The sequence below is a fragment of the Struthio camelus genome, chromosome 4, assembly GCF_040807025.1.
Source record: "Struthio camelus isolate bStrCam1 chromosome 4, bStrCam1.hap1, whole genome shotgun sequence".
Lineage (NCBI taxonomy): Eukaryota > Metazoa > Chordata > Aves > Struthioniformes > Struthionidae > Struthio > Struthio camelus.
Genome location: NC_090945.1, coordinates 24,744,237 through 24,762,227, shown reverse-complemented (window position 1 = coordinate 24,762,227; position 17,991 = coordinate 24,744,237). Strand labels below are relative to the sequence as shown.

Below are 17,991 nucleotides of genomic sequence, written 5' to 3'. Positions count from 1 at the left end.
AACATTCTCTTAGATTTGTATTGTTATATAACGTGCACAGAATTGGAGGCATAGACAAGATGGGGAGAAATCTCGGGTAATGTTCCCATGCCCGAGTCTCCTATTGCTGACTCATAATGGTATTTGGTTTTGTCATTTTTAAACAGACACATATGTAATATACCTTAGAATATACAATACCTTTGGAGAAGTTATTGCTGATACTGAATACCTGCCCCAAGTACTCATGTCAATATATTTAGTTTTTGCAATTAAGAATAAACAGGTGGAAATGAAGAGACAGATCTGATGGTTGTTTAATGCAGACCAAAAAAAAGGATCGCACACATAGCCTTGCTTAGTCACAGCACAGAACTGAACAAATGAAAGCTCCACGGTCTATCCTTTACAAAATTGCTTTTTCCAAACTGCCCAGGAACTTCATCACATATAATTACATGAGTTTCATTATATAAAAGAAAGAATGGGAGAATGAAGAGAGAAGGGCTCGTGCTACACTACATCTTCCTATAGATTTTTCTACACAGTCCCAATATCTTTAGGAACCAGGGACTCAGTAGAAACACTGAAATATGAAGCACTGACAAAGACAAAGCAACACAGCAAGATAATAAAATGTTTTTTTTCAATCTCTCGTAAGATTGGTTTTCGTGTTCTTCCATACCATTGCCTATTTTTTCAAACTCAATCCCCATTACAGCCTTTCTCTGATCTACCTAAAATTCCCTTTGCTTTAAGTAATGTAGGAACGGAAGGAAGGTGAAGGGGGAATCGGAACCTTCTGATAGCAATCTGAAATCCTCTACATATCATGATTCCCAGAATAAGAAGTTGTCTTATGGTACATTGGGACATTATTTTTCACTGGTGCAAAAATCAGAAGTGTGATATTGAAGATGTTTTCTAATTCAGAAGAAATTACAATAGGATAAGAATATCTACCTGTAGTCCTAAACTTAACCAGTTTGTTAGCTTCAACATTCAGCAGCTAGGAAAATTCTAAGTAGAACGACAGGTGAAATTCCAAAGGTCTAGATTTAGAGTTTGAAGAGAGATAATATTTTACAGTTACAGGAGAACAATCATCAATTTAGACACATTGCTTTCTGCAGGAGAGGAATCTATCTACATTTTTAGAAAATGAAACAAGGATGCTAGGAGACATGGGACTTAATACAGGGCATATGGTCACCTGGAGCAGCTCTAACCCTCCACAAGTCCAAAAGTCTTGTAAATGCATCAGCTGTACTGCAGACTAACATCATGGAAAGTTGTAAGGCAAAAGCCACTCATCCTCTTTCCATTTATGTAGAATGCTATATGGGCATCATACCCACTTTATCCTGAAATCCAAAAATAATGCAGTTTTACCACCATATATCAAACAAATTCCAAGATGATTTACTCATGTCAAGCTTGATCTGTACTGCAACTTGGGAGGAGGGGGAGTACAAATTTCCTCGTTCCACTTTTTTCATCTAGGTTCCACCATTATTTCTCAAGTGACAAAGTTAGCCAAAAATCCTGCAACAAATATCTTTGTCCTCATTCTGCAACTGTTATTGCCTTGTTTTCTTTTATTTAAAAAGATGTGATAGCCTATTTCAATATCAAACTGAAGTTGTAAGACAGTTATAACTCCAAATTTAGTCTCTCTGTTATACGAAGCTCTTAATGAGAAAAAAAGAGCTGCACCAATGTATGCTTATTATAGTTTTCATGGTGCCTTACATAATAATAACCAGTTAATCACAATCTTAAAAAACTCTTAGTAACTGTGTTACTCATAAATAGCAAGTCTAGTTTATTTTCTTGACTTTTCACACCATATATTCCTGGGAAATTGGACTTTCTAATGTATTTCCTTTTACTACCATTACTACTATTTCTTAAGGTACCTTTAAAATTAGAATGAATATAGACAATGAAGACTCAGTCTTTCCTCAGATAAAACAGCTGTTAGCTTTCCTGAGGTTGTATTGCAGTATGTTGGCCTACAAATAGCTTTTTTGGAAAGCTATATGTGGTAGATATACCTCACTTACCTCACAGAATATGCTATAAAGTTCAAAAAAGATTAAAGCAATGAGGTTTCTACAGAAGTTAAATGGACTCCAGAGAAATAACTTTAAACACTAATAGCCTTTTCATGGAGTTCTACAGGACTCTATAAGTACTTTTAAAAAGCATCTCACTTGCTATTACACATTTCCCATTCAAAGCAGGAGTATACGGATGTGACTGAAAAGGTTTAAAGACCCAGCAAAGAGACAACTAGCCAAATTCAGTTCTAAGCGCTACTAAAGACACATATTTGCATGGGCATGCATGCATGGCTGCATTCATGCACAGCAATGCAGTTAGCCTAGAGTTTGCCCATAATAATGCCACTATTAGATCCAGCCATTTCGATAACGTGGCTTTCAAGAAACTTCATTGTCTTCAGAGCCCACAGCAAATTTCTTCAAGAACAAAACCGCTGGACTAGGACCAAGCACCAGGCCCTCAAGCTCTGAAGAAAACTGTATTTTCAAACTCTCCCTATGGAGCCTTCAAAACATACACAAGTCCATCACTTTAATACTCTCATTCATTTCCTCAACTTACAGGCCGGGTCAAGAAATTAAACTTATGAGGCTTTTGTGCTCTGCACAGCATAACCTTTATCTTGTGCTTTGAGGTTTTTAAATGGAGTAAGAAACTCCAAAGATATTTAATCTCCACAGAAGCCGAGACTTAAGTGCCTGAGGGATGGTTTGCTATCACTGTTTTTTTTTTTCTTTTAAATCCCAATCTCTGTGTACACAACTCACAGCTGGATGATAAGCAATGAAGAGTTTTTGTTAAGCTTTTCCCTCCCTCTCCTACGTGCATGCATGTACACACCCACACCCACCTACACAGATTAAGCGTTTTAAGTGAAATTAGAATGTGTGTGCTGAAACCCAGCAACATTTTCAGTGTATCCAGGCAGCATTCTTGGTATCGATCATTAATAAGTCATAAGCTGACTTTCAACTACTGATAATGGTAAAGATATGCGTTGGATGTTGTTTCATTTGTAACGCTTCTCAGTAAACTCAAATATACAAAGTTCCCAAAGAAAAATATTCAAATTGGCCTCCAGCTGACTTCTAATTGAAAGTATTCAAGGTCTGCAGTTCACATGCACACATAGAGAGAAATTTTTTAAACTCACTGTAAAATTAGGTAGTTTTTGTTTGAAATATCTAGGCAAATAAGAACAGGAGGGCTTTCACGCTATCCTATCAAGTGTGTAAAGAAAGATTATTATCATACTTTAATAGTCACTATATCCTGCATATGTGTTGTCTCTGAAATGTACTCACTACTACATTTTTTCACCTAGTTTCTAAAACACATGACATAAGCATATACTTCTTTCCTTGAGTAGGACACTGTAATCAGCTAGCCTATTTGAAAAAATATATTATTAATAGATTTTAGAAAGATGCATTATTTCATATATTACAATTTTCAGACAACAAATCTTAAAGACATGAGTGAAACTGACACAGAAAAGAATTACATACGTTACCACAAACTTGCTCTAGACTATGCAACCAACTGCTAAGACTGCTGTAACAGCATTTTCTTTGCTCAAAATGCTTTGAATGAAGTGGTCAAAAGAGCAGAACAAATTGAAAAGAAAGGACTTAGATGTTCCTATATGCCAGTTGAACAGCTTTCTAATATGGAAAATTGAGATGCGTTATCCTGCTAAAGACTTTTTAAATTATAGTGAAAAATTAATGCTGTATGCAGGAATACAGAGGCTCAACACAAAATACATACGTCAAACAATCCGTGCATTGCATTTACACGTTGTAGATGTTTACGACTCAGACTCTTTATAAAAACCTGTCAAATAATTTTTTTTTAATTTTTTAAGAAAAGTGTTACATTTTTGTAGACATCGGAGAAACAGAAAATAGCTCTTTTTTTTACAATAATAAAGCAGAAATAAAAACAGCAGCACGATTTTAGAGTAATAAAAGCTATCATAAATACATGATGAGTTACCGGATAGCCATTTCGCCCTGGTAGACCCTGGTGGAATGAGATGAAATGGTATGACACACATTAACAACAGAGTCATGACATATGACATAACAAACATACAGAGTACATTATTGACAAATTAAAATTTGTATATTCATCAGTTCTTGATATGTGTCAATATTACAGATGAACAAATATGAAACAGGTACTATACAGTGAAGAAACGGGGCTTTGGCAATTGAAATTATATATATATATATATCTTGTTTTAACTTGAATAAATACTCTAATTAAAAGGCTATCTCTGATTCTCATTGAAATCCCTTTTGCTACAACGAGAGTTATGCATGTAGATTGAAGGGCAATATGTGGTTAAAAGAGGGAAAAAAAGGTTTGGTGTTTAGGCAGCAAGGTAATAGATAGATAGGCTACCATTAGAACATAGGTGCCAAAGAAGAAATTTGAGAAAGCTGAATGAGAATTTTTTCATTAAAAAATTGAAATCCTCAAGACCCTGGACTGTTCTCACATGTGACACTCAGTAATTATGCACAAAGAAAACAGAGTACTCAGTAGCCTTTGAAAATACAACATACACCCAAGCTCCGCACAGTGCTATGTGGGATATTCAAATATTTGTTACTTTAAACAAAAAGGATTACCACAGTATCCCAGGTGACAATAGCAACTGAGTTTGTAATAGTTGCCCCTAGTCAGACTATAACAAGTCTGCATTACAATAAAAAAGTGAATTAGGTACAGAAATCACATTTTTAAATGCCTTACAGCAACTTAAAGCCTTATTGACCTTCAGCGAGATGAATACTTGTAAGACTGTTTTGAACATAGGACTTGGAATTCCGAGTCAGACACTTCTTAAAACTATTCAGTCTTGGGACCTATTTCAGAGTTATATTAATAATGTGAGGATCTAGACTTTTTTTTAAATGTACATATGCTAAAACAGTAGGGAGTTGAAGTCAAAAAGTAAAGACATCCATAATGAGGCATATAGTGCACTCTTGCTATGTTGTCTTGCTATAGGAAAACCATTTGTATGATGATTGATGGTGGTTGTTCTTTGTGTTTCATGGGAAGACTGCAAAAGAAATTTAGGAAGCCAGTGTTCCTTTCAAATAAACAGCACCATTATGCATTAAGCCTGGTCTTTCATTGATGGCTTGTTAAATGAGTTTGCCACCATGAACTGCTGAGCACTCAGCCAAAAGCTTTCAGGGATAAGTAGTGTCACTGCTTGGTATACACAGTTTACAGCAAAATCATTAAGTCACACAGCAGAAATTCAAAATGTTATTTCACTATTTTCAAATATGCACGTAGTATAGAATTGACAGATAAGCAGGTCTTGAAAATACTGTGGAAATACTGTATCTATTGAAGAAAAAAGCTAAATCTCTTCAAACAGTGCATAATAAACACTGTTTTCATGATCACATTATTGCACCATATGGTGCATATGACATGATAAATACAAATCTTTGAGATACATGCACTTAATCCTGTACTTTAAGTCAGACTTTTGACCTGCCCAGAAAATCTACTGCAAAAAACAAAACAAAAACTCGACCTCCCCCCACCCAAAGATTAGCACAAGATTCAGCCACCTTACTAAGCTGAATACTATTAGCAGTAATTGTTTTACACAAGCACTTACTGGCTTCAGTAATAACTATACCAGAACAAATTGGGCAGCATATACAACTACAATGTATAAGGAGCCCCAATAATTTGCAATAACTGCAGAGTAAGTTACTGCCCAGTAAAAGGCAGAGTGACTGAATCTGGACCTAAAATAGCATACTTACACATTTCTATACTGTAGCAAAATATCTGTTACTAAGTCATAAACAAAATGAACATAACATACTTACGTGGAATTCTGACCCAAACTGCTATCTGGAGTGCTGAATGTAAGGCTTTACAGTTTTAAGGACTGTTTTTTTCTTAAGGAACATTCTAATTAAATTATTCACCTCCAAAATAATTAGTAAAAATTTGTGCCATGCAAGTACACATATAAAAATTCCCCCTTGATGATACACAACCAGTTTATCATGGTGATAACAGGATGTAACACAGATTCTGCCTGATTCTGGAAGACCCAACAATGTATCACTGTACTTACAGGAGGTCCTGTGGGGAGGGAGGGGGAAGGAAGGGACAAAAAGAGAGAGAGAAAAAAAAAAGAATATGTAAGTTTACAAAGTTATTAAAGAAAGATACATATGTAGGGAGCCAAGCACCAGGCTTCAGGATTATAAGTGAGCAACACTTAATGCACTGCACGTATTTTTCGACGCAAGTATTTGTTGCTTTGGCTGTGCTTTGCAACTTATAATACTGCTAATGCTTAAATGCATGCCCTTACCTTAACAAGGAAGCCAATTCTTCAACTACGGTCATGCAATCTTATGCAAGTTGCTTCTCCATCCATTTCCATGCAATATCATGCCAGGCTAAAAATACTAACCACAGGGGCTACAACTCATTTTATCAGGCTTTGTTACAAAGCGCATGTAACAACATCACCAGTTTCAATTAGCCACACAATTTAGGCATTACATCACAGCTTGGCTGCAAAATTGCGAAAAGTACCCTTGGCATTTAACCTTGGCATCTAGTCAACACATACTTGCACCTACATCTTTCAGCCTTTCAACTTTGCTCATAAGGGGAGGTTTCAGAGGCCACCTGACACTGCAGAGCTTTCTTTTTATCGCCCTCCTTTTTCAAGGCATACTTACAAAGTGCTCCCTATTAAAATGTCACAGATTTGCACATTTTTTCAACTATTTAGTCTCAAAGACTTTTGTATAGCAGTTCTTGGAAACATTATCAAAGGGCCACAAATCAAATCTACTATTTCAGTCTTATTAAATTGAGCAGCTGCAGTTCCCAAATCAATGGCTTTTCAGAAACTAGAGAGAGGTATGAAGCTAAAGTGAAGCGCAAAAGGGGTATAAAACAGCAGCAGCTGTACTTTGAGATTGCTTTTAATATTGACAGCCTTTTGTTTTTAACAGTGTAATTTTATTGTCCAGTAACCAAGGTAATTTCTTTATACTGGTAAACATTCTTAAATCACATTTTAAGGTGCAGGTCTGTTTTTAAATTAGAGAGATCAATTTCCTTCGTTAATAGTTTAATATGTGTTTATTTGAGTTTTAAAATGAATCAACAAGCATACTACAAAGTAACTGTCAGGTTCATTTGAAGGAAAACCTTCAACCTTAGAATTTCCTTCTGTACCATAGCATTTTTTTCTGCAGCAGATACTAATCTAACATTGAATGGAAACATCAAGGTGATTTATATTAACCTTTGGCATGGCTTGGCTTTGCTTCAGTTTTTTGGTGATGCAGGAAAAGCAGCAAATAGTTTTTAAGAGCCGAATAAAACAATAATTTACAGAGATAGGAAAGGCTAAGGATCAAGGATCAAGTTGATTAGGGGTTTCTCCTAACTGGCAGATTAAACAAGAGACAGCCAAGGAGATTAGAAATGCTCCTGCATTACTTCTAGAAAGTTCACCTTCAGGATTCTTCAGGAAAGAATCAATCCCACAAAGTAATAAATACTTCCAGTTCCTGTGAATGTCAACAGGAAGAGGTGCTCAGCATCTCACAATGTTGTCTCAAATGAAATGTCAAGCTCCACATCCATAGTCACCTTCTCTCAACAGCAAACTCCCTGGTACAAGATAATGAACCATCGAACGTTTTCCTTCGTTCCAGAAAAACTTAATTTTTACTTTTCTCTCATGGAGTAGTCTATTTATCACATTATTTCTCTGAATGTTAATATTCTTAATGTATTTCTTTCCTTGTAAAATTAAACCAAGGGGGTGTGATACTACACTAACCTATAGTACTTTCACTATTGACTTATATGGAGTTATTCCCATTTTCACAGGCATGAGAAGACACTGAAACGGCTCGACAATATGCTTACAGTGGTTTACAAACATGTGAAGCATTAGGAAGCGCAGCTACCAATTAATGACACCCAAGACTAGAAACTGTCTGAAAGGCTACCAGATATATGCCAAGGATCACAAATTTCTACTAGAAACGTTTCAGAACTCTCTTTCCAGAGCACACAAGCAATAAAGACAAAAAATGAAGGCATGCTGGGTATGTACCCTCACAAGAACACACAGACATCAAACAACAACAAATCTTACAAAATTGAAAACTTACCAGTCTCTCCTCTTCTGCCTCGCTTACCTCGTTTCCCTGGAGGACCTAAAAAGAGGACGAGGGTGGGCTGTAATTTTTTTTTTCTTTAGATTAGATTTAGAATAACATTTGTATTTAGATATAAGGGCATTAAACAGATGCATTACATGAGTGATGCTCATGATTGACTGGGTATACAATACAGTAAGAATAATCTCCAGAGACTCTAGCTGAGCCAGGGTGAGAAGTTACTGGAATAAGACTCAGAGTTTAAGGTAAGATGGACAGCTACATCACCTACCACAGGCTCTCAGGAAAAAGAGGGCTGGAAGAAACTTTGAGAGGTCATCCAGTTCATCTCCCTTTCTCAAGGCAAAACCAACCACATCTAAATCGTTTCTGCAGTCTCCATAGGCATTTTTTCCAGTGCTTCACTGTTCTGACAATAATATTTTTCTTTATTTCTAAATTGCTGCATTGGAGCTTATTAATTTTTGTGCTATTCACCCCAAACCCCAGAGAAGAAATTATGCCCTTCCTTTTCACAAAAAGTGTGTTCTTCAGAATTGCTACACCACTCCTTCAGTCTCCTCAAATCTAATTCATCTTTGGGCATTAAATTTCATTCAATTATTCCTATATTAAGTCCAACAATTAGTACTTGTTTAGAGCACATCCTCTGGAAAAAGCATCCAGTCTTTATCTGAAAACATCAAGGGATGGTGAAACCATCTCTCGGCTTCCCGTTCCCCTTCAATACTCTATGCAATACTCTAGACATGCAGTATCTAACAACACATAATGTGCTTTGCTTCTGGTTTATAGCTTTGTTTAAGCTCTGTTTGCCTTAACACACCAGGTTGGCTCCTGTTGCAACTGTTGCTAAAGAATCTTTTATTATCCATGGTCTTCTCTCCAGAGATACTGATATTCTATAGTTAAAGCCTTCTAAAGTGTATAAAGAAAAAAATAAAATCATGTTTGTCCCTCATTTCTGCATCCCTCTCCAACTTTCAACATCCTCTATAAACTGCAAGCAGCAGTACTATATTTTTACTCTCTTCTTGATGACCTTCTCAGATTTTTCCTGAAAATGCAGGGAAAGCACACTTGTGTTTCTCCTTGTGCAGCTAGGAAGAGAGGTGACAGCTATAACAGTGAACCAGAGTGCTGGTTCTGAATGCTGCTGCTCTGAAGGGAGACCCACTGACAGGATTCTCAAAGCTGCAGAACAGCATCAAGAACGTTGGGGGGAATTTCCACAGCAGTAAAGCATGCCCAAGTACAAGTACCTCTGCTGGCTAAAACTCACTGCAAAAGAAATTAGGTGCATGGGTGTTTTTGTACAAACACACACTGTAAGCAACTGTCATCTACTTTAAACACCTATATAATTGCGTGAATCATCTGAACCATCATCCCACACCTCTTAAATTTACACACATGCCAAATCATTCCCCCAAATGCATGATGCAAACTAAGTCTGAGATCCTGAATAGAAATTTTGATGATATAATTCCAATATATATGTGAAATAGCATTAGTTCAGCAAAGAAATAAAAGGAAAACTTTTATTTCAAAAATACAGGTGCAGCTCTTACCTTTAAGATCTTAATTCCTACCACAACATTATAAACCTCACTAAACTCCTTCTTTCTCATTCCATTTTAATGACCTGCAGTGGTGGCATAATGCAACAAAAGTTTAAGACAACACCACCATACAAAGCAGGAACAGTACCAGATATTCGTTATGAACAACATACTAACAAAATAAGAATATTTTGCTGTTATTTGCTGCAAAAAAGAAAAAAAATGCCACTCCCTTGTAAAGAAGCTTGCAACTTTGTCCTGACACACTTCAGTTTCTGCAACAAATACCTATGGAAACTTCTTACACGTGTAACGATTTGTTACAGCATGTAACAAGTTTTCATATATACTTTTTTTTTTTTCCAACTAACACTTACACCATTTAGAGTTCCCAAGCATCTATACACCTATGTAGTAGCCCTCAGTGAGGATTTCACTGACTGTCCCCAAACTCACAAAAACGGCCATGCAGCACTTCAGGCTGACCACAAATAAGGATGTGCAGGAGAAAACTAGAAGGTTCTTTACAAGTTAATGACCTTTTTTCCTCCCATTTTCCAACACGTAACAAGAAAATATCCTCATCCCGTTTTGCAGAAGATTGTTTTTCTAAACTTTTGGGTGTGTGCATGTATCACTAACACACACATCTACTACAAAGTCTTCTGTTGAGATTCCCATTAGCTAAAAGGCATTTTAGCCACTACTACCAAACTATACTGGTAACCACAACCTGTGAATTTTAGAAAGGAAGGAATTTCATCCAGGAAGCCAGAGCATTAAACTGCCAGTTTAGTAGCTGGGTACAATGATGGCAAAAAAGGGGCTCGAGTCCAGTTCTTTGTTCTGACATCAAGCATTGATCCCTCCTAAGCTGCTATTTTGATGTTATGAGATGGAAATATGTGTGAGTGTTAATGACTAGATAAATGCTTATTATTTTTATATTTCCAAAGTAACCACACCACTCAAATTAAGAGAAGTGGCCTGGATTTACGCCAGCATGAATGGCGTAAATGAAATCAAACCAAGACCCCTGACCTTTAGGGCTTCAGACCAGCAGTACTTAGCAGCTATTGAGTGACATGAAGCACTTCTCCTTCTCTCATTAAAAGCTTTTCTGAAGTCTGTACTACTCCAATCTCTATCTAGGCAGCGGCCTTTATAAACCTTTTAGAAATTGTGAAATGAGAGGCATATCTTACAAACTCCTGTTGGGATTTGGTTAGCATCTGATGAAATAATTTGTATATATTTATCTAAAATGTTTTATCAATATGAAACAATGCATTTGTAAGCTCTTTATTCACAGATGGTTCAAGTCCACAAAAACAGTAACACACATACTTAAGGTCATCACTCATTTGCGAAGTACTTAAGCATGAGCTTTCATGTGTTCCTGAATACACTGCTTTCTCTAAATGTTGACTGTTAACATTATCTGTTGTTCCAAGGGTTTCCAGTTATCAAAAGCCTGTATGTTTTGCAATAAATATTAATTTTCCTTCTATCTTTCCTTCTTGTTTTTTCACAATTTTACACTAATTGAAGGGTTTGGTGGAGACTCATTTTGGGAAGGAACAGTGAACAAAGCTATACTAGGCACAATGTCATCTTACAACAGGACCACAGACTTTTACAGCTTGCATAAGACATACAGCATCCAAAATAAACACTTGGAAGTTTCTGGCCCGGGATAAAAATCTCCCTAGAACATTACCAGAAATGTCTGTGGCTAAACTGTATTTAACATAGAGTATTTGAACAGTAGGCTGTTCTAAACTTTTTTCATATTAGAAGTATAAACCTTAAAAATAAAAACAAAAACTTGAATCTCAGTGGAGAGAACTAGCTTAATACAGATTAATGATACTGAGCAGTAAGCAAAAGCTAGTTCATAGTAGTTGAGTTTGCCAATACATCATTCTCTTAAGTTCACTAGTTGTTCTCTTAAGCTCACTAGATTTACCTGTAGGTAAGGAGGAAAATATTGGAAGATTCAACTAGTCTTCATTTTTAACTCAGTTTTACCTTCAAGATATATGTGAAACAATGTTGTTATTCTGAAAACATGAATGAATCCAATTTTTACAAATGGAAAGTTTAGAAAGGTTTCTCTCTCTCTCTCTCTCATTCAAACATCAAGAAACTAATACCACTGCTATTCTGGATCTATAAATCGAATTTTGAAAATGAAAGAAAGAAAGGATTTTAAGGTTTCAAAAACACATAATTATTTATCTAAATCTGTTTCCTCAATCACCAAATGTTAGCTTCTGAAGAAGCTTTGGCTATCTTATCTACCGATAGGGAACTAGTACCAAACAAAAAGCAAACTGAACTTGAGCTAGGTAACAGCTTTAGACTTGATATTTTAACTCAAATATAGGCAGTAAAAACCAGTAAAAGTCACTAATAGGTCTGTTATAAGCAATCCCCCTACCCACCCTTCACTCAGAATTAATCAAATTCAACCTTAAATCTGTGCTCAGTTTTGAGGAATAGAGTGGCTGTCCAAATAACTACCATGACAAAGAGGTCAGAGGTTAGAAACAAGAAAGTAATTATTGACAGGTTTTCCAAGACATTTTCAAAATATTAAGCACCACTATGGTGACATTCATCTCCTAGTAACTCAGGAAGAGGTATTCTAATTTTTGCAGTCAGAAATCCCAAATTACAGTGCTCCAAACCAGTAATATCGACAGATTATGGCAAGATTACTGCTATTGTCCTGAAGAGGCTGCCTCAAAGTGGTGGCTGTTTGTTTTAATAATTTGTCCTCTATGTGCATAGCAGTGCCAGAGGTTTGCAGTTAATCTCCTATTTTAATACTGCTAAATAGGAGCCACTTTTTACTGGAGGAAAGCAGAGCATTATTGAAGTTGCTCCACTACATGCCTTGCCACCTATCAAAAAAGTCACATAGCTTAAGAGGCAGGAGCCAACATGTCAACTTAACGCTGGAGAATGACTCAGCTATGCACTTAACCTGGCTTTAAGGCTGCCTCAAGCAACTAAAACTGTACAAAGCAACTGTTAACAGATGAAAGCATCTAGCTTAATTTGTTTATATTTACTATGTGTCCAGGACAATAGTTAAGAACATCATAAATCTTAATTTTAAATCTATGCACGTTTTTCAGATCAGATACAACAGATGGAAAATATACACTTTTAAGATCTATTACTGCATTTTTCCTGTGCTTGGGTTTGAATCATGAGGAAAAAGTCTTAGATAAGTCAGGACCTAATTAATTTATTGAAGACACAGAAAAGATAAAATGGTCTATGTTGTTCACGCATCAGACAGTGAAGGCAGGAATTTTCTTCAGTTCAGTTCTCCATCCACTTTCTAAAAATGAACATTCCAAAAGCATGAATAGGTTGCCCTTGCACCAAAGGAAGTGACTGACCTATCAGAAGCCTAAAATAAGAATAACGCTTCCAGATATATTTTTAGTTATAGAAGAAATAATTTAGGTTGCAATGATGCACATTTATGAAACACTGGGAAAACAGGGGTAAGGTTTTTAACTGGTGTAAATCAGTGATGTAGATTGGGTTACAATGCTTCATACTAGCTAAGGATCTTGAAAACATAGAGACAGATAAAACACAACATGTCTTAAGCTTTGGCTACCTAACTTTTTCTTGACCTTCTAAAGAACATTCCTATGCTGTCAAGGAGATATATTCAGTACTTAAGCAGCCCAAACTAGAAGGAGAAGTCATGTCATATCAGTCAAGTCTTTCAAAACAATCCACCTCACCTTTAGAACTACAGGTGGCACCTGCACAAAGCACCAGCACTAGCTGTATTATTTTGTTTCTCAACGTAGTTACAGCAAACAACTTATTCTTTCAAAGCAGCAGATACAAAGAAAAAAACAAACAAACAAAAATAATATTTGGTGCCTGAGATCTACAGTTCTTCTATCTGTACCTGCCTGGCATGTCAAAATGCTTTGCCAATTGGTCATCAACTGATCTTGAAAAATCACGTGTCATAATTTCAGAAGGAAGTACAGTGTAAAGCTCGTATGTTAAACCAGTTCGCCAACCAAAGGATAACAGAAGAGGTTCAAAATCCTGTTCCATTTTACACAGAGACTTTGCTCAAATATCATTTGACGCGCACACACACACCCCTTCCATTAAAGGCAATGAACGTTCCATATGTACACGGAAAAAAGAATATTCAGCTGGCTGTTTCAAAGAACATCTTTTTCACTCTTGTATTTTACAGCAACATAAAAATTTGTCTGTCACGAGTCAGAAAAGAGGACTGGCTCAACAGCATTTTCAGAGTACATATGACCAACTTTGAAGTTAATAGAATTACTTTAGGAGCATTAGGCATAAAACTACGCCGAACTTGCTAAAATCATGTGACTGAAGTACCTAGAAGTCAGCTGAAACCAACCAATCACAGAATGGTTTAGGTTGGAAGGGACCTCTGGAGATCATCTAGTCCAACCTCCCTGCTCAAGCAGGGTCACCTAGAGCATATTTCCCAGGATCACATCCAATCAAACCACCCAAACTATCCTTTCTGACCAGACTATCATGCTGGCAAAATAACTTCTGCTTTTGCACTTCAAGTTCCATCACCCTATTTGCTAGTGATTCAGCTCTCTCGTTCCACTTCCAGAATGCAACTTAGCTGCCATCATTTAATTCCATTTCATGTTTCTCCCTGTTAATCATACTCAAAACTGACTTGCTGGACTGCACTGAATGGAGCCAATCTAGCGCTGCTCACATGGAGTGAACAGCCTCCCTAACAAAACAACACCTTTTTATTTTGCAGCCATAGGAGCAGGAGTGCCAAGTGATATTGCAGGCCACTGACATGGGTAGGCAGCAGGGCAGTGACAGCTGCTGAGCGTAAAACCTATTCCTGTGAAATATGCATGCCATAAGCACAATGGTGACTCTAATTAATGCTGTGTGATTAACTACTCTGTCATGCTACCCTCCTCCTACTGAAATGGTCACCAAGTACAGCAAATAGTACTGAAACATCCAAAGAGGCTGAGATCTTATCCGATGGATTTCTGGCCAACATGAAATTCGACAGACACATTCAGGGTCCTTTTTCATAGCATTGTCATCAATTCCATTCCAAGTAGGGAAGAAAGGAGAAGATTTTTTGTCTCCAGAGTCAAGTATGTTCTTACTCACAAACACTACATGGATCTATGCCAACCTTCTTCACCAGCCTTTTCCCTCTTCCCTCTTTTCTCAACTTTTTTAGCTCGTGTAAAGCTTGGATTCTTCTTTCCTCCCACTCTGCATACTCATCCCACCTGGTGTGTCAGTCTTCTGCTTTGTACCTCAGCCTGTCTGGGACAGCCTGTTTGAATTTCCTACCTCATACAATTATCTATCTCCCTTCAAGCCTTAGCTGGATAAATAACACTCATTGTTTCACACATACTACATCCCTTTTTTTTGGCTCACCATGAAACATCACTGCATTGCAGGGCTTGGATATGAGTCAGGCCATTACGCAACTTGGCTGAGGAAATGCCAAAATCACTGTATCTGATCCACAGCAGAGAAATCTGACCTGTCCAGGTCAGATTATTCTTTTACTGCTTCTGTACATACTAAATGCCATCTGATTAGAGGCATCTAGTCCATCACGTGGCTAGTACTAGATATAATTGAGGGAGCTGAATTAATCCTATGATTATCACCTGCAAAATAGCCAGAATTGTGCATACACATGCTTGTACTCTCTCTTTCTTATCTTACAGTTAAACATACTTGAAGCATAAAAGGCAATATCATTTCCAAAAATGTTATCATCAGTATTATCATTCTGCATTAATTTTATGGCCATATTGATGTCTAACTGTTCTTTCCTTCAGCCTCGAAAATCTTTGGCGTAAGAAATTGTATGTGACAATATAGGCAGAGTGTTGCCAGCAGGTGGAGGGAGGTGATCCTCCCCCTCTACTCAGCCCTGGGGAGGCCTCACCTGCAGCGCTGTGTCCAATTCTGGGCTCCCCAGGACAAGAGAGACATGGCACTCCTGGAGAGAGTCCAGCGGAGGGCTACCAAGATGATGAGGGGACTGGAGCATCTCTCCTACAAAGAAAGACTGCAAGAGCTGGGCCTGTTCAGCCTGGAGAAGAGAAGATTGAGGGGGGGATCTCCTCAATGTGTACAAGTATCTGAGCGGGGGGTGTCAAGAGGATAGGGCCAGACTCTTCTCCGTGGTGCCCAGCAACAGGACAAGAGGCAACGGGCACAAACTGAAACACAGGCAGTTCCATCTGAACATGAGAAAAAACTTCTTCACTGTGAGGGTGACTGAGCACTGGAAGAGGTTGCCCAGAGAGGTAGTGGAGTCTCCTTCCCTGGAGATATTCAAAACCCGTCTGGATGTGATCCTGGGAAATACGCTCTAGGTGACCCTGCTTGAGCAGGGAGGTTGGACTAGATGATCTCCAGAGGTCCCTTCCAACCTAAACAATTCTGTGATATGCCCCACAAGGTAAACAAATACTTCAAGAAGTATTTGTTTCCTTTTATCAATGTTACGTTTACTGTCGTGTAAAATCACAGATCTTTCATTGTAGCCTGTTATGAGACTGGGAAACATATTCCCTATTCAGTTTCTTGAATCCATTTTGGCATTTAATATGCTTTTATTATGCTCTCCTATGTGCCCTCTAAGGTGAACATACCCCATTTTGCTATCTTCATCTGAATTTTCTCCATATCATCGGTCATTATCATTACCTTTTTCTGAGCTTTCTCTGATTCTCCAGTAAGTCTTTTAGCATGACAAGGCTGAAACACCTCATGGTTCATCTAAAGTCCTGAAGCGTACACCTCCAACATAGCTCCTTAAAGGAGGAGCACTAATCCACCTCCAGCAGAGGAGCTCTGCTCCAGAAGCCAGCACCTTGTGATGAACAGCCTGACAGCGCCTTTCCTGCTGAGCCTGGCAGGAAGCATCTCTCAGTCCATGGTTTCCCAAGCACTTTCCCAAGAGCAGGTCTTCTTCCCAAGAACTGCCTGTATGCACATTTTTTAATTTCTAAGTTTATGAAATTTAGTTTCATAACTTCTTTAAGGACAGCTCACTTTAAATCTGCAAACTTCACTCTGATTCATCTTGGGCTGTAACACAGACTCAAAATGAAATCAAAGGCAAAAATTTAAGCAAACTTGATATCATCAACTATGAAGTACAAGACAAGCCTTGACAAGCAAAACGCACACAAAATTCAATTATTCGCTACAGTTAACCACTGAACCCCTTTCTATTTGTCCATCTAACCTAGAAGTCCAAAGATGCTTTCCCACCATAAGAGCTGCAGTAGAGAGTTCATAGCAACCTTGTCTTTTGAGTATTACCCTATATATTGTGCAACTTCCATTTCCACCTCCCTCCACCTACACTCCTCACAGATACAGACTTCTGTCACAAATGTGGATCACCTGGTTGGTTCTGTTCAGACCTAGGCACTTTGCATGTTTAAAGTCAGATTTTGTCTCCCCAGCTCACACCTGCTTAGGCAGGCTGAAGCTGTCCAGGAACTTTGGGAATGCTACTGATGGTGCTCCCTGGGGCTAGATGTTTGAGCGCTTAAGGGATTTTTCCCCTTCTAGTTGCTCTGTTACCTATCAGCTCCTAGCCCAAACTGGAGAGTTGAACTCATTAAACATTACATAAAACATCAGTTACATGTATCTTCATAGCACGCTAAGGTGTGTTACCTGCTTTCTACAGAGATCACACATGACCTTATTAACACAGATGATAGCTGCTCTGCCTATGAGTCTTCCACTAACCCAGTTTGCTTTTTTTCCCCCCTCATGTTTTTCATTGCTGTCATTTTAATGTTCTATACAATAGTGACTTAAACCATACAAAATGCTAAAGCAGAAATGGCACCACTAGTTTATGTAACAGACCTACAGCATACTTTGCATTACACATCATCCTTATGTATACTAATACCCTGGTCATGTCCTTTGCCACAGCTGTAGTTTTAGAAGTGCCTTCACTGGCCTATTCATACATAAAATGTAAACCTTTACTGAATTACAGGACTACTGTGCATGCACTACAGGCTCAGAGTTTAATCATACTGACATTTTCTCTCCTTCCTCCTTCCTCCCTTTAGTAAGATGAGGACTGAGATGGAGGACAC

At 37.7% G+C, this 17,991-nt stretch overlaps 1 protein-coding gene across 1 annotated transcript in view; it reads right to left on the bottom strand.

Moving 5' to 3' along the window:
- The window catches only part of COL25A1 (collagen type XXV alpha 1 chain), a 308,844-nt gene that overhangs the window by 145,147 nt on the left and 145,706 nt on the right, over window positions 1-17,991 (bottom strand). The window contains exons 3-4 of the mRNA XM_068941897.1: window positions 8,244-8,288; window positions 6,170-6,177 (exon numbers count right to left, since the gene is read on the bottom strand). Of these exons, the coding sequence (XP_068797998.1) occupies window positions 6,170-6,177; window positions 8,244-8,288 (53 nt within the window). The remainder of the gene's footprint in view (window positions 1-6,169; window positions 6,178-8,243; window positions 8,289-17,991) is intronic.